Source organism: Mandrillus leucophaeus, unplaced genomic scaffold (assembly GCF_000951045.1).
Source record: "Mandrillus leucophaeus isolate KB7577 unplaced genomic scaffold, Mleu.le_1.0 Scaffold101, whole genome shotgun sequence".
Taxonomy (NCBI): domain Eukaryota; kingdom Metazoa; phylum Chordata; class Mammalia; order Primates; family Cercopithecidae; genus Mandrillus; species Mandrillus leucophaeus.
In genome coordinates this window covers 1771607-1788269 of record NW_012098210.1, presented here as the reverse complement: position 1 = coordinate 1788269, position 16663 = coordinate 1771607, and the positions used below count along the sequence as shown (strand labels likewise).

The following is a 16663-nucleotide window of genomic DNA, read 5'->3' as shown; positions in this document are numbered from 1 at the left end:
TCTGATTTACATTTCTCTGATTATTAATGAGGTTCATCATCTTTCCACTGCATACTGGTCAAAACAGTTTCCTCTTCCGTGAAGTACCTAGTTAAGTGTTTTCCCCGTTGTCCTAATGGATTATTATTATTTTCCAAATGGAGTCTTTTCTGTCACCAAGGCTGGAGTGCAGTGGTGTGATCTCGGCTCACTGCAGCCTCTGCCTCCTTGTGTTCAAGCAATTCTCCTTCCTCAGCCTCCCCAGTAGCTGTGATTACAGGTGCCGGCCACCACACCTGGCTAATTTTTTTTTTGTATTTTTTGTAGAGACAGGGTTTCACCATGTTGGCCAGGCTGGTCTCGAACTCCTGACCTTGTGATCCACCTACCTCAGCCTTCCAAAGCGCTGGGATTACAGGCATGAACCACTGCTCCCAGCCTACTTATTTTCTTAACAATTTGTAGGAGTTCTTTACATATTCTGGATACTTTTCCTTTATCAGTTACCTGTGTTATCTTTTACCAAGGTTGTGGCCTTCCCTTTCATTTTCTTTATGGTATCTATTTATGACCAGAGGTTTTGCATTTTCATGTAAATTCATCAATCTTCCCTTTTATACACTTTAAGTCTTAAAAAATGCTTTCCTATTGTGAGATCAGAAGTATATTTTACTACATTATGATCTCTACATTTTATCATTTTTGTCCTTTAAATTTCAGTGTTTATGGCATCTGGAATTGGTTTTTGTGTTTGGTATGTGACAAGCATTCAATTTCATTTATTCCCACAGGGTTACCAATGGTCCCAGGCACTACTTATTGTGAAGACCATCTTTTCCCCACCCAAACTGCAAGAGCATTTCTGTCATAAATAGGTTTCCACTTACACATGGATCTGCTTCTGGGCTCTTTATTTCATTCCATTGGTCGATCTGTCTATCCCAGTGCCAATACAGAACTGTCTTAATTACTAAAATTTTATAATCTCTTTATATCTGGTAAGGCAGGTCTCCTCACCTTGTTCTTCTTCTTCAGGAATGTCTTGGCTATTCTTGAATCTTTTCTCCTCCATATAAATTTTAGAATCAGCTTGTCAAGTTCCACAAAAAACCTGTTGGGATTTTTATTGGAATTGCATTGAATCTATATATATTGGGGGAGAACTGACGTCTTTACAAAGTTTAGCCTCCTAATCCATTGATCCTATCTCTTCACTAATTTAAGCTATTTTCCTTTAATGTCTTCAAACATTTTAACAATTTTCTCTAAATTGTTAAACCCATTCCTGGGTACTTTACATTTGGATGCTATTGTAATTGGCACCTTTTAAAAGGTATTATCAGGTTTTTTGTTTGTGGCCTATGTATAGAAATGCATTAAATTTTTATGCTGCTTCTGTATCTAGCAACCTTGCAAAAATAACTTATTAATTCTATAATATGATGAATCTGTGGGTTTTTCTGAAGACAATATTTGGTCTGTGAAAAATTTATATTTTGTCCCTTCCTTTGCAATCCTTATACCTTTCTTTTCTTGCCTAGATCTCCAGTACAGGTCTGAATCTCATTCATTTTTAAGTTTGAATCTCTTTTTAATACTCTCACTCAACAGTCACCAGTGCCTGAACACTGCAGAGACAGGAAATTTACTACCTTACAAGGTAGGTCTTGGAACAGTTCTGTTTAAAACGACCCAATACCCAGATACACAATTTCTTCTGCATTTCCCTTATAGTAAGCAATGTAAAACCCAAATGTCAGCTGGCATCTTCTCTGCCCCTTGCAAAGCCCAAACTCCCAACTCTCTGGACAGTGGAATTCCAAAGCCCTTGTCACAGTTCCTGCTAATTCCTACAGGACTTTGGCTCTGATTCACTTATTTTGGGACAACTCATCAATGTAGAGGCGATTTCACCCATCTTAACTCAGATGCCACACTCCGTCCCATCACTAGATGACACACACATGCCTTCTTCATCTGGCAATCTAAGAGATGTGGGGTCCTGAGGAAGGTCACATCTCACATTGCACAGATTCTGACCATTTCACTGGCTTCACCTCTTTCCCTCTTTTCTTTCTCTCCTATCCCATATCCCATTCCTCTCAGGAGCTACGCCTTCTTTTTTTTTTTTTAATCTTTTGAGACAGAGTCTCACTCTGGTAGCCAGGAGGCTGGAGTGCAGTGCTGTGATCACTGTAGCTCACTGTAGCTCCTGTAGATCTATAGAGTGAGCACTATAGCTCACACTGTAGCCTCCGAACTCTGGGCTGCAAGTGTTGGGCTCAAATGATTCTCCCACCTCAGCCCCCTGAGCAGCTAGAACTATAGGCATGTGCCATCATGCCTGGCTAATTAAAAAAATGTTTTTGTAGAGATAAGGTCTTGCTACATTGCCTAGGCTGGTCTTAAACTCCTGGCCTCAATCAATCTTCTCGCACTGGCTTCCCAAAGTGCTAGGAGATTACAGGCATGAACAACTGCACCCACCCAGGAGCTAACCCAATTTTATCTTTTTGTTTCTTTTTAAACCTTGATAATGCCTTAAGGATCTCAATTTTCCCTGAAAATGGGGGCTTCTGAATGGTTTTTCAAAGTATTTCTTTTAAATAAATTCAAAGATTCCTAGAAAGACAAATGCTGGTGAATAAAAAAGCTCCAGCTTGTAATTAGGATGAAAGCCACAGCCTAGAACTTCTAAGCAGGTGGGCATTCACAGAAGTGCTACAGTCTCCTTTTAGCCTGTCACATATCTGAAAACAGCTGTCATGTCCTATGTGTGTTGTTCCTTTAGTTTTCACCCCCATGGTCGAGTTTCTCTCCAGAACAACATCCCATTTGGTGATATCCCTTTTTACAGCGACCTGACCACAAGACCCTCGACACAGTTCAAACTAGGCATAGCAACTTCTTTATTCTAGATGTTATATATCCATCGAAGCAAACTAAGTCCATTATATTTATTTCCCATATTTTAAAAAATCTGCTTTAAAAATATTATAAAAAGAATATGCTTGTTTTAAGTCAAATAATTTAGTAGAAAACAAAGTTCCCTATTATGTCTCTCCTTTCTTCCAGCCTCTTTGTAGGCAGCCACTGTTGACAATTTGTAGTCTTTCAGACTTAAAAAAAAAAAAGCATTAACATACCCAAACACACACAGATATACATATTTTTGAAAACAAAAATGAAATTATCCCACGTTTTCTCACATAACAATACGACTTAGAGATCTATGTGAACACATTTATTTTAATGATAGTATAGAATATCATAATGGATATAAGAAATCATCTGGCCATTCTATTTAACAGATACTTGCTTTATCTTCTTTGCTATCATAAATAATGCTGTCATAAACATCCTTGTACAAATATATATTTGTACAATAAGGGTTTTTAAGAATCTCAGAAGCTTGGTCAAACAACTCAAACATTAAGATACTGATTGGTACTGCCAAAATCATCCCTCCAATGCAATACCAATTGGAACTCCCCCACCTGTGTGTAAGTCTCTGCAGCCCCATACTTTTGTCCACAATTGATATAAATCTTTTTACATTTTCAAATCTGATAGGTCCAAAATAATGGTTAGCTTTAATGAGTATTTCCCTGATTACCAGATATAGTAGATCTTCTTTTCATATCTTTACAGACCATTTGTATTTCTTCTGTAAATTGCCAATTTCTTGACTGGATTGTTTACCTTTTACTCACAGGTTTGTATAATCTGGAGCATTCTTTGTCTACCTATGGCAAACAGATTCTCCCAGTTGGCCACTTTTTTATGGCATCATTTGTCACAAAGATGTTTCAAATTTTAATATATTTACTATCTTTCAAACTTTTCCATTCTGGCATCTAAATCTTACTGTAAGTAGCTTAGAAAGGCCTTCCCCATCTGATGGTTATTAAAAATATTATTCTATGACAGTAGACACAAATTGGTTTGTTTGCCCTATGTGCTACTTCTCTTCTTCCCTCCCAGGGCTGACTGATCCAAGCACAGTCATACCTGACTCATACTGGGCCAATCAGATTCTCTCCCAGGATTCTAAAAACTAGGAAAAAGCAGGGGCTTTCCTAGAAGGGCCCCAAAGCCACCAAGGTAGGGTCGGGCTCTACCTGAGGCTTGGTACTCCAACTTATCTTCTGATTCTGCCAGCTCTGCCAGTGTCTTCCCAAATCAACAGTTCTGTTTGTTTTTTGCTTAATTTAGTTGAGTTGACTTCTCTTGCTTTTAACTAGGGAGCTTAACTGATTTAGCAATTACTGTCAGAGTGGGGTTGTAGTTGAGAGACTGCTGGGGGAAATGTGGGTGATGTTACTGGGTTCAGACGGAAGGAAAGAAACTGTCAACCAATTGCCAGGATGGGAAAGAGCAAGCTGCTCATAGTTCATAGCTGCACAACTACTATTTTAGTTATTGCCTGCAATTACCTGTGATGTGTTCAAGCTGGTGGTAAAGGAGTAGGGGTGTCCCAACTAAAAGGAGAGGGGAAATGTTGAAACCAAGGAGTAGGATTACTTTTGACAATATTAGAGAACAAAACAAGAAACATCCCAGCTCCAATATCAAATGCTCACCTCGAAATGAAAACCCAAGACTCAAGGCCTTTACATTACTATGCATATATTTTGCTAAATGAAATGTTAAGATTTCCAAATTTTGCTAGTTGCTGAATTTTAATGCCACAGAATTTACATCTTTCCTGGGTTGCTCATGAGAAAGATAAGGCTTTAAGTGAGACAACAGAAATGACTATAAAAGAGAGGACCTGAAGAAAGCTAATTTCGAAAAATCTCTATTATGCTCTCTACTGCATCTTGCTGTCATGATGAAAACTGCCCCACAACCCAGCCTGCATTGCTCACACATTACCAGAATGCAACCATAACATGACCTGAGGGTAAAATACATAAATAAGCAGAAAAGTAAAATGCTGGCCAGGCACAGTAGCTCATGCCTGTAATCCCAGCACTCTGGGAGACCAAGGTGGGAGGATTGTTTGAGATCAGGAGTTCAAGACCAGCCTGGGCAATACAGCAAGACTCCCGTCTCTACAGGAGGAAAAAAAAAATAAAGAGCTAACAAATACCCAGAAGAAACTATAGGAATTCATTGAGCTGGATCATTAAAAATGATAGGAACAATTGTTGATATAGATTTTGGAGACGTTATAACAAAGAAGGGAAGAGTATGACTTTCGGTTAAAGCCAAATTTCTTTTCTTTTTTGAGATGGAGTCTCATTCTGTCCCCCAGGCTGGAGAGCAATGGTGCAATCTTGGCTCACTGCAACCTCCACCTCGCGGGTTCACGCCATTCTCCTGCCTCAGCCTCCCGAGTAGCTGGGATTACTGGCACTCGCCACCATGCCCGGCTAATTTTTGTATTTTTAGTAGAGACGGGGTTTCAGCATGTTGGTCAGGATGGTCTCAAACTCCTGACCTCAAGTGATCTGCCTGTCTCGGCCTTTCAAAGTTCTGGGATTAAGGCATGAGCCATTGTGCCCGGCCTGGATAAAACCAAATTTCTGATTACGGTATGGTCAAAAGAACTTCTGCAGGTAGTGTAACAGCTCAGGTAACGCCATGGTTTTAATGTTGAGCTAGCCTGGCCAGTGGAAACCTGGACTGAATGCTAGATTTAGTGAGGTGATAATGAAAAGCCAGAAAATCCTTGGCACAAAGTAGAGGAGACCAGAGTGGCATATGGACTCTAAAGGCTCAGCTTTCTACTGACACCTTCAGTATGCCCTTGATGGGATCCATAACACATGCCTTGCTGAGGCTGTACACTGGTGAAGAAAGCACTGGAATCTTTCAGAAGTACTTTCCTGGCTGTCCTCAGCAGAGTGAGATGCTAGTGGAAGGGACTGCTTCTAAATGGGATTCTTCATCTACGTGGGCTAGAAAGACTGTTGGGAGACCATGATTTATGGCTGTGAATAATTCACTGTGAAGCTCCGGGTAATGGAAATGGAAAGTAACTTTCCAGGTCAGTTTAGGCAGCCTACTAGACTACCATGCTAGAGAGAGGGCCCCCTCATCCAACTCGTAGGCCTGGGTCATTTCAGACCCAGAACCCTTCAATAACAGGGAGGACAGGCATCTGTAAGGAGGAACCCTGACACACTGTATTAACACACATATATTATAAACCTCCCTCCTCATCCTTTCCTAATAATCTGCAGATATTTACCATGATAACTTTACTAGGCAAAGGGAAATGCATCTTTTGGGGTCTGCTAGGTTCTGGCCTTGAGGTAACTAATTCCTAGGAACTCAGAACATTGCTAAGATATGCTGATTAGAACGGAGCCTTTGCAGGCCAGGTGATGGAAGGAGTTTTGGCCCGAGATGGCTTCACATTAGGACCTATTATCTATCTAATCTATCTTACCTATCTGTCTGTCTGTCAGGGCCTCCAAAAGGGAGGGAAAGAAACTAGTTGCTCCTGGCTCCGTGAAGTTGGCTAGATCTCCCTCTCTGCCACCTTGATTTTCAATAACATTGGCCATTAGGTGATGCCCAAAGACACACAGATTCCCTAGCCCACTGGATAAGAACTATCACAGAAAGAGCAAATGTAGGCTCCCAGAGCAGTGATCTCTTTACCAAAAGGCAAAGTCTCCATGTAAACCGCAGGACCTTAAGTGCTACAGAAGACTTTGCAGATTTGCAGTTACTTTTCCAGACGTACTCTACTGCCTGCGGATTAACATATAACTCCTGGTACCTATACTACCGCTAGGGGTAAGTGTATGTTCTTTTTAAGTTGTGTGGACTACTTGAAGCAGTTTTTCTTGCTCATGGCAAGAGCAGCCTCAGTGATTAATCATCTTGACCTTTCTGTCTTGTGATCTGGTTCACTGAGATTTTGTCTGTTTTACAGGACATTACCTTGACAACTATGCTAATGACTTCAATGTGAGACATGGAAGAGCGAGAAGTTATGTATCTTAGATGTACATGTTAGACAGAAAAATACAGTGGCCTGCCACCTCAGCCAAATTTTCTGAAGGTAAAAGGCCTACAGCACGTCAGGGTATCTCCTCCAACATAAAGGACAACTTGCTGCCCCTTGCCCCATCACCCCTCTCCTGCTAACGAAGAGGAGCAATGCTTGCTGGGCCATTTTAAGTTTTGGAGACAGCAAATACGTTATGCTTGCATTCAACTCTGATCTCTCAATTTAATCCATCTAATCCATCTAATCAATCTACCCACCTACCTACCTATCTACCTACCTACCTAGAGACAAGGTCTCGCTCTGTCACACAGGCTGCAGTGCAGTGGTGCAATCACAGCTCACTGCAGCCTCAAACTCCTAGGCTCAAGCAATACTCCCACCTCAGCCTCCCAAGTAGCTGGAACTATGGATGCACACCACCACGCCCAGCTAATTTTTTGAAGAGGCAGGCTTTTGCCATGTTGCCCAGGCTGGTCTTAAGCTCCTGGACTCAAAGTGACCTGCCTGCCTCATCTCCCAAAGTGCTAGGATTAAAGGCATGAGCCACTGTGCCCAGCCTCTGACCAATTTATTGAGTGATCTGAAAGGAGAAGGTACTCCTGCTGATCCAAGCCACAGAGAAATAAGCTCTGGTAGACCGTATGGAGTTCTAAAGTGTTTGTAGTAAGGTAAACAGAAGAATCATAATGAAAAACCCTAAAATACGGAAATAAGACCATGATCCTATTGGCAAGACCATGCTCCTAGCCTAGTACTGGGCTCTAAGGTAGAAACTGTAAGCCTGATCACAGATACAGGTATCCAAATGACTTGAACTCCCCATCATAAACTAGGTTTTTTTTTTGAGGCAGAGTTTTGCTCTTGTCACTCAGGCTAGAGTGCAATGGCGTGGTCTCAGTTCACTGCAACATCTGTCTCCTGGGTTCAAGTGATTCTCCTGCCCCAACCTCCCAAGTAGCTGCGATTACAGGCGTTTGCCACCACGCCTGGCTAATTTTTGTATTTTTAGTAGAGACAGGGGTTTCACCATGTTGGCCAGGCTGGTCTTGAACTTCTGACCTCAGCCTCCCAAAGTGCAGGGATTACAGGCGTGAGCCACCGGGCCGGTCTCATAAACTAGGTATTATGTGATCCAATCAGCCATAGATTTGAACATGCCCAGCAGAATCCCATTATCAGCTGGAAGTGATTGCTATAAAATGCCTACCACACAAACCACTGCTGCAATAGATACTACTGACTTCCTATTGACATCAACAGTTAACTGAAGAAGAAAAAGTCTGGCCTGGTATATAAATTGCTTGGTGAGACATGCTGGCCCATGCTGGAAGTAGACTGCTATGGGGTATATTACTTAAGTGATGGCTTTCAATGTGTATAAAAACGAAATCCTCCTAATGAAGTGAACTTCAAGCAAATTATCACACTACTTATCTCACTGGAGGTCAGGATCTAAACCAATCGCTGGGTAGTAAATAACTAGAACAAGAAAGGAAATATTTATGTTCCATGTGAATGCTCACCAGATGGCACTCATTGCTAGAAACCCAGGTGATGAAGGTCAGCCCTTTCCCTCACTACCCTAGTGCTAGCGCAATGAGCTCGTGAACACAGTTGCCATGGTAGCACAGCAAATGGCTCTCACCACAATATCTATCTCAATTTACCTATCATGCCTCCAGGAATACCATCACCATCCAGGGATTTACTGAAATATCTTATCATGGGGTCTCAGGGAATATTACCTCCAAACAAATAATTTGTTTCATGCTTACGTAAATTTAATGTTATGGAAAAAGAAAAGAACTAATTTGACAGAAAAAAGTATAGTAATGGGATCACATACCTCATCACCCAGAAGCAGGTGGTATTATAGATTACAAAACAGTATAATGCCTAGCACAGATCCAGCTATGGTACTGAGGCTGGAGGGCTGTCTTGTGAGATGTAGTAATTTTTTTTTTTTTTTTTGAGACGGAGTTTCACTCTTGTCACCCAGGCTGGTGTGCAATGGTGCTCACTGCAACCTCCGCCTCCTGGGTTCAAGCAATTCTCCTGCCTCAGCCTTCCAAGCAGCTGGGATTACAGGTGCGTGCCACCACGCCTGGCTAATTTTTGTCTTTTTAGTAGAGATGGGATTGCGCCACGTTAGCCAGGCTGGTCTTGAACTCCTGGCTTCAGGTGATCTGCCCGCCTTGCCCTCCCAAAGTGCTGGGATTACAGGTATGAGCTACTGTGCCCGGCAGGATGTGGTAAATCTTATCAATCAATAATGAACATTAAATGGTGCTATTTTTCCAATAGTCCCCCCAAAAAGGTCCAAGCTATTCTGTTAACTCTTGCTTGGTAAATGGTCTCCCACTTCAACTCTTGCCTCTCCCTTTTATCTATTCTCTATATTGTACTCAGTGATTTTCTCAAAATGCAAATCTGACATCACCCACCACTCCCCTTAAGCCCTTCTATTGTGGAGCAGATATGAATAGTGACTTGTTGACCCAATAACCATTCCTCCTTTACCAGACCTCCTATTCTGTGAGGTTATCCATCCATATCCCACATGAGTATCTAAAAAAATATTTTTTTTTGAGACAGGGTCTGGCTCTGTTGTCCAGGCTGGGGTGCGGTGGAGTGAATCTGACTAACTGCAACCTCCACCCCCTGGGCTCAAGAGATACTCCCACCTCATCTCCCATGTAGCTAAGACTGTAGGCATGTGCCACTATGCTCAGCTAATTTTTGTATTTTTTTTGTTGTCATTGTTGTAGAGATGGGGTTTCACCGTGTTGCCCAGGCTGGTTTCGAACTCCTGTGCTCAAGGCAATCTGCCTGCCTCAGTCTCTCAAAGTGTTGGGATTATAGATGTGAGCCAGCGTGCCTGGCCTTGACCCAGGAATAATCTAGACTAGTCTCAGTCAGCCACAGTAATCTTATTTTCTCCCTTGCTCATGACAGGTTTAAGAAGGAACATGTGACAAGAGAAGTCTCCAGAAGCTTTTGGGAAAATTTTTCCCACTGATAAAAAAAGAGTCAGCCTATAAGGCAAAGCTGACACATGGCTTAGTGGAAAGGTATGAAGGAAACTGACGGTTTAGCAATGCCCCAGCTGATGTATTTACCAACTCTGGAACTGCTCCTCTGTGTCCTTAAATCCATCTCCCACTTCCTAGTCATGACCACTTTAGGTCAATCTATTAGCACTTCTGATATTAACACCTGTAACCCCTAACTGTATTCCCCGCAACTATTCTGGTCTGCCCATGGGCTATTCTCCTTACAGAAGCCAGAGTCAATTTTTTTTTTTTTTTTTTTTTTTTGAGACAAAGTCTCACTCTGTCGCCCAGGCTGGAGTATAGTGGCACGATCTCAGCTCACTACAAGCTTCGCCTCCCGAGTTCACGCCATTCTCCTGCCTCAGCCTCCTGAGTAGCTAGGACTACAGGCACCCGCCACCACGCCCGGTTAATTTTTTGTATTTTTAGTAGAAATGGGGTTTCACCGTGTTAGCCAGGATGGTCTCGATCTCCTGACCTTGTGATTCGCCCGCCTTGGCCTCCCAAAGTGCTAAGGATTACAGATGTGAGCCACTGTGCCCGGCTGAGTCACTTTTTCAAGATGTAAATCTGGCTGCTCTATGGCTTGCCACTTCTCTCATGACTATCTGCAAGGTCTGTGGTCTGGCCAGCCATCTTTCACAGTTTCACCTCTTATCCTCCTTTGAAGCTCGGCTCTTCAGCCGCACACAGCCCTGTTGTGTTCTGGATGTGCCCTCCCTCAGCACACTCACTCCTGACAATTTGCTCCTGCTATTTCCAGTGCCTAGAAGGTTCCCCACTGCCCTTTCCCCGCCACCCTTGCCTATGATTAGGTATCAATTAAAATATCATTTATTCGAGGAAGCTCTTCTTTTGTTTTTTTGAGACGGAGTCTTGCTGTGTCGCCAGGCCAGAGTGCAGTGGTGCGACCTTGGCTCACTGCAACTTCCGCCTCCCGGGTTCAAGCGATTCTCCTGCCTCAGCCTCCTGAGTAGCTGGGACTACAGGTGCATGCCACCATGCCCAGCTAATTTTTGAATTTTTAGTAGAGACAGGGTTTCACCAAGTTGGCCAGGATGGTCTCGATCTCTTGACCTCGTGATCCGCCCACCTCGGCCTCCCAAAGTGCTGGGACTACAGGCGTTGAGTCACCATGCCAGCCAGAAGCTCTTCTGATCTAGGATCAGAACTGGTAGGCTAGGATCACCAACTGGTAGTTTACAAACGTATTCTGCTTCCTTGTGGGAATTATAAATACTAATCTAAATACTCAAGATGAGAACTGTGCTCTGTAGTCTCCCATGGTTCCCATTTCCCACACTGATCTATCCTACTGTCTACTTTAAACACTGACACCCCTGCTCTAGACTCAAAAAGGCAACCTCTTAATATGGATGCCTACAAATACGCACCAGTCCTTCACGTGCTGCACTGCTGCTTGAACTTAGTTAGTTTTGTTCTTGTTTGTGGGGTTTCCCTCCTGGACAGTGAGTTAATTGAGAGTAGGGACTGGACCTGTTTCTGCTCCTCATCATATCACTGGCAACTAGAATACTACCTGACACATATTAGATGCTTGCTATGTATTTATTAAGCAAAAGAAGTAAGAGATGTGATGATGAATGAATGGATGGGTAGATTAGGAGGTGAGGCAAATCTTACTTCATTTCCAATCGACGATCATACAGGGAGTCAGATAAACTTGGTAAAACATTTCTCACCTCTTAAACATTAAAAGCCCATTTTTTACTTCATGACTCAAAAGGTCTGAAAGGTCTGACCTTAGGTCTGTCTTCTTCCCTGCTGATACACCAGTCTCAACAAAATACTCACGTTGAATTCCTCCCTGAAGAGCTTATTGTCGTCTGCCATTCTCCGGTTAATTTCCTCTTCCAGCTTGTCCACGGGCAGGGGTGGGTACTTCCTGTTGGTGCTTGGGGATCTGGCCAGAAGTGGCACACTCTGGGGCTCTGCAGTACACAAGGGAGAAGGTCAGTCAGGTGCCCTGAGGACCTAGCCCCTTTTCTGGAGGCTAAACTGGGGGTTCTACCTCATGGACCAGGCCTGTAAAAAGTAGGACTGTTCTCTTCAAAAGTCTTCTTTTTTCCTCTTTTTATCATCTTATTCTTTTAAAAGGATGGAGAAACTCCTAATTTCTTGATTTCCTTCCTTGTGAAGGTTCCCCAGGACATTAAGGAATGCCTTACCCACATCCTCAGTGCGGCCATTGGATAAGCGGAAAGAATTGGAATGGCTCCCAGCTTGCTTGTATTTCTTAAACCTAATGAGAAAATGATCACAGTGAAGAATGAAGCACAGAGGCGGGAGAGGCAAATCACAGCTCTGTATTCCTGCTCATCAATTCAGCCTTTCTAAATCTCCTTTAAAAATAATTGGGCTTTTTTAGAGACAGGTCATGCACACTCTGAGCAGCAGCATGCTGGGGCGACCAAGTACCTCGGGATACTCCTGTTTACCCTCGGCACACTGGGACCCAACCAGGGAACCCCAACAGTATATTCAGGCTCATGTGGCTCACTGGAGAGCACAGCCACACCAGGTGGAGAGAGAGTGAGTGGATAGAATACAGTTGGGGGAGACAGACAATATATATCAAACAAAAATATTGGTATTTCCTCAGTGTAGCCTGGGAGACCCAGGGAGAAGCCCAGAGCTTTGGACTGGGTGGACACAGTTTTGGCCACAAGTCTCCTGCAGAATGATGGAGACATATGACAAATTATAGGGGGCACATGATTCCCCTCTCTTTATCCCTGCAGAAGAACAGAGGGAGCACAGAATAGGTTAGGCCAAAGATAAGGCAGGGCTAAACCCAATTAGTCAGGGCAGTAGCTTTAGCAGGAAGAGAATAAATGCACCACCCTCTTCTCTCCCTTGGATTCCCCTTCCTTGCTTCTGCTTGAGTGGTAATGTCTAGAGGATCCTGAAAGAAGGTTAGAAAGAGGGATCCTGTAACTCACAACTCACACGGCTCAGCTCAGCATGCCAGGGCCAGGGGTCCCAGAAGGGTTTGGGGACAAAACCCCAACTAGAAATAAAGTAGGCTTTTGTTGAGCATGTAATCTTACTGGGGCCCTTTTAGGGGTTCCTTCAACAGGGCTAGACCTAAAGATCCTGTAACACCTGTCCCTAATAACAAACTGTGGTTTCTTACTTCAACCTCCAAACTACCATTCTGGGTTTTAGCTTGCACTGGAGTTGGGGGACTGGGCTTGGACAGATGGAAGAAAGAGGGAGGGTTTAGGACTTAAGGAAGACTATATAGAGCTTTTAAATCATTTCTAAGTAGAACTTCAATTTTAGCACCATCATGTGCCATTCCCCCTCTATCCTATTCATTGTGTATATCCTACTGTCTACTGGACTGTGTGGGTACATTGGGACACTGGGGTATTGAAACAGAATCTAAGAGAACGTGAAGTGTTAGTAGGCTCACCTTAACATGTACAAAACTATGATAATAAACACGATCACTAGCAGAGAGGACAGGGCCACCATCACCGCAATAATTGGTGTCTCATCTGAAATCAAGAGAACAGAACAAGTCATTACTGTGTTGTGCAATGGAGGGTTTAAGTCAGCCATTCAAGGGAACACCCTGAAGAAGAAGAGCTCATTCAGTCCTGCAGATGCCAGGAAATGGAAACAGAGAAGAGTGTGTGTGTGCACCTCCCACTGCCATGCCAGGGCTATTGAGGTGAGGTGGGGAGAGAGCATGGGGCCCAGGATGACATGCTCACCCCATCTCTGACTATCATACATTTATTTACTCTGTCTCCCTGCACTAGAATAAAAGCTCTTTAAAGGCAGACAGTTTGTTTTACTCACTGCTATATCCTTTGAGCCTAAAACAGTACTTAGCACGTAAAAAGTATTGGACTATCTGGAGGCATGAACACATCCAATTCTGATGGCAAGCTAGGTATGCAGGGCCAACACTGTACACTCTCTCAGCCTCAATGGGCTCCATCTAGAGGAAGATGGGAGAGGAAGGCAAAAAGACGGTTTTCCTATCATAAACCCAAATGGTTTCCTGGCGCAGAGAATACTGTTCCTAATTAAAACAAGGAGACAGGTAGGGTACAATGGCTCACGCCTGTAATCCTAGCATTTTAGGAGGACAAAGCAGGTGGATTGCTTGAGCCAAGGTATTCGAGACCAGCCTGGACAACAGGGTAAAACTCCATCTCTACTAAAAATTAAAAAAAGATAGCCGGTGTGGTGATGTGTGCCTATAGTCCCAGCTACTTAGGAGGCTGAGGTAGGAGGATCACTTGAGCCCAGGAGATGGAGGTTACAGTGAGCTGGGACTGTGACACTGCACTCCAGCCTGGGCAACAGAGCAAGACGGTGTCTCAAAACAAACAAACAAACAAGGACAGCTGGGTGTGGTAGCTCATGCCTATCCCAGACTTTGGGGGGCTGAGGTGGAAGGATTGCTTGAGGCCAGGAATTCAAGACCAGCCAAATAAAAATAAAACAAAACAAGGAGACATTATTAGATCCTCAGCCACCATGTAACAAAACTGCTGGGTGCCTTTTTTTTTCCTCTTTCCACACGCTGCTCCCTCAGTCACCTTTTGCCAGGACCCCAACCATGGCAACATCTGGCTTGAAGACATGGCAATCCCACCTCATTTCACAGGGCCTGGCTCCCTTTCACCCAACACCTAGCCTTGTTTCTCATGCAGCTGGCCAGGCACTGACTCATCCGCCTCCACTCTCACCCCCCACCTCACTCCATGAACTACACCATCAGAGTGGCTTGGTAACTATCTTTACCATTTTCCTACCTGTTAAAAGGGAAGACAAGTCCCTCCCATCCTGTCATGTGTGCTCTGGATTACATCTACTGCTGTCACCTCAAAGACTTGTCTTCTTGACCTCATTTACCCTCCTTCAGCCACCACCAGCCTTGCGTCTCTCTTCTCAGCTGACTTTCCACATAGCTGTCTAATTTGTCTTGTCTAACTCCTTACCTCCAGGTTCTCCTTAATCTATTTGCTCTGACTCCCACCCTCAGTGCTCTGTTTAAACTGCTCAGCCAGAATACCAACAAATGTCATATTGCCAAATCCAACAGGAACATTCCCATCCTCATCTGATTCAACCTTTTAGCAGCATTCATTCAAATATTTGTGGACCAGCAATTTCATGCCATTGTTTGAGACACTAGGAGCAGAGAAGTGTTCAAGCAGACAAGTGATAGAAAGCTTACATTCTGTGGGGAGGAAGGAGGACACTGTTTATAAACAAGTCAATACTTAATTTTAGACAGAGACAAGTGCTATGAGGAATAAAAAGCAGGGTGGGGAGAGAGAAAGTGACAGGTTGGGGAGCAGTGATGAGTGGTCTGGGAAGGCCTCTCTGAGGAAGTAATATATGAGCAGAGCTCTAAATAACGTGAAGAGAACCATGCAAAGATCTGGATGAAGAGCTTTCTAGACATAGGGAACAGCAAGCATAGTAGCTCTTAGGAGTTTGGCAGGTTCAAGAAATAGCACAAAGGCCAGTTCAATATAAGATGCCAGAGAGGTGGGCAAAAGCCAGCAGACTTAGGACTTGGGAGTCCATTGCAATGATTGTGGATTTAATTCTGAGTGTGATGAGAAACACTATGCCATTGGAGGGCTTTGAACAGAGGAGATATATAACTGGATTTACATTCTCTTAAAAGCTAAACTGACCCATAAGCAACAGCCATGAGGTGAGAGGTTAATGTAAGAATGCAGTGTCATAGAAGCCAAGAGCAGAGATTTTCAAGGAGGGAGCAATCAATTCAATCAAATATTGCCTACAGACTTAAGAAGGATGAGACAGAGAAGTGAAACCAGATTTGACAAGACGGTGGCTACTGGTGACCTTTCCAAGAGTGTCTTCAGTTGAATATGGGTGAGAAAGCCTAAATGGAGTGAAATAAAGATAGAAAAAGGACAAAGTGAGACACCGGGTCCTTTCGGGGGGACTTTTAACATTAAGGGATACAGTGGAAGGGAGATATGAGGTGGGCAGATGGGTTTTTTTTTGTTTTTAGAGAGACGGAAGATATTACACAATGCTTCTTTGTTAATGGTAAGTTTCAAACATACTGTGGTATGTGGCTCTCATCTTAAAATGAGCATTTGGACTGGCTGATCACTCCTTCCTCTCTGAAGCACTTTCCTCTCTTAGCTTTCCACAATGAAGCACTCCTCTGATTTTCCTTCTATCTCTTGTCTGCTCCATCTCAGTTTCCCTCACTATCTGTTCCTCTTCCAACACCAGATCTCTAAATGTGGGAATTCCTCAGGGCTCTGTCCTTGGCACTTTTCTCTCTATCTAGTTAATCTGATCAGAGAGATGACTGTAAATACAAATGCCATGCTAGCAATTCCCACAGTTGCTTTGTTTGGTCAGACCTCTTTTCTGAGTTCCAGATTCTCAACTGCCTATTTTCCACCTCCACTTCAAATTTCATAGGCAACACAAGCTTTCTGTGTTTAAAACCTTTCCCTCACCATTCAGTAGCTAGTACTCTAATCCACCCTGTTGCTCAAGAAAGAAATGTGGAAACCCCCTTGATTTCTTCCTCACACTTATCTTCTATATCTAGCACAGCTGCAAGTAATATATTTTAGAGTTATATCTAAAACTTCAAATCTGCCTTTTTTTTTTTTTT

The 16663-nt window shown here is 43.3% G+C and overlaps 1 protein-coding gene across 3 annotated transcripts in view; it reads right to left on the bottom strand.

The window, feature by feature from the left end:
- The window catches only part of PTPRA (protein tyrosine phosphatase, receptor type, A), a 189809-nt gene that overhangs the window by 46225 nt on the left and 126921 nt on the right, over positions 1-16663 (bottom strand). For all 3 annotated transcript variants that reach the window (XM_011974654.1, XM_011974659.1, XM_011974651.1), the window contains 3 exons: positions 13442-13526; positions 12192-12265; positions 11818-11954 (listed from right to left, as the gene is read on the bottom strand). In XM_011974654.1, coding sequence (XP_011830044.1) covers positions 11818-11954; positions 12192-12265; positions 13442-13526 — 296 coding nt within the window. The remainder of the gene's footprint in view (positions 1-11817; positions 11955-12191; positions 12266-13441; positions 13527-16663) is intronic.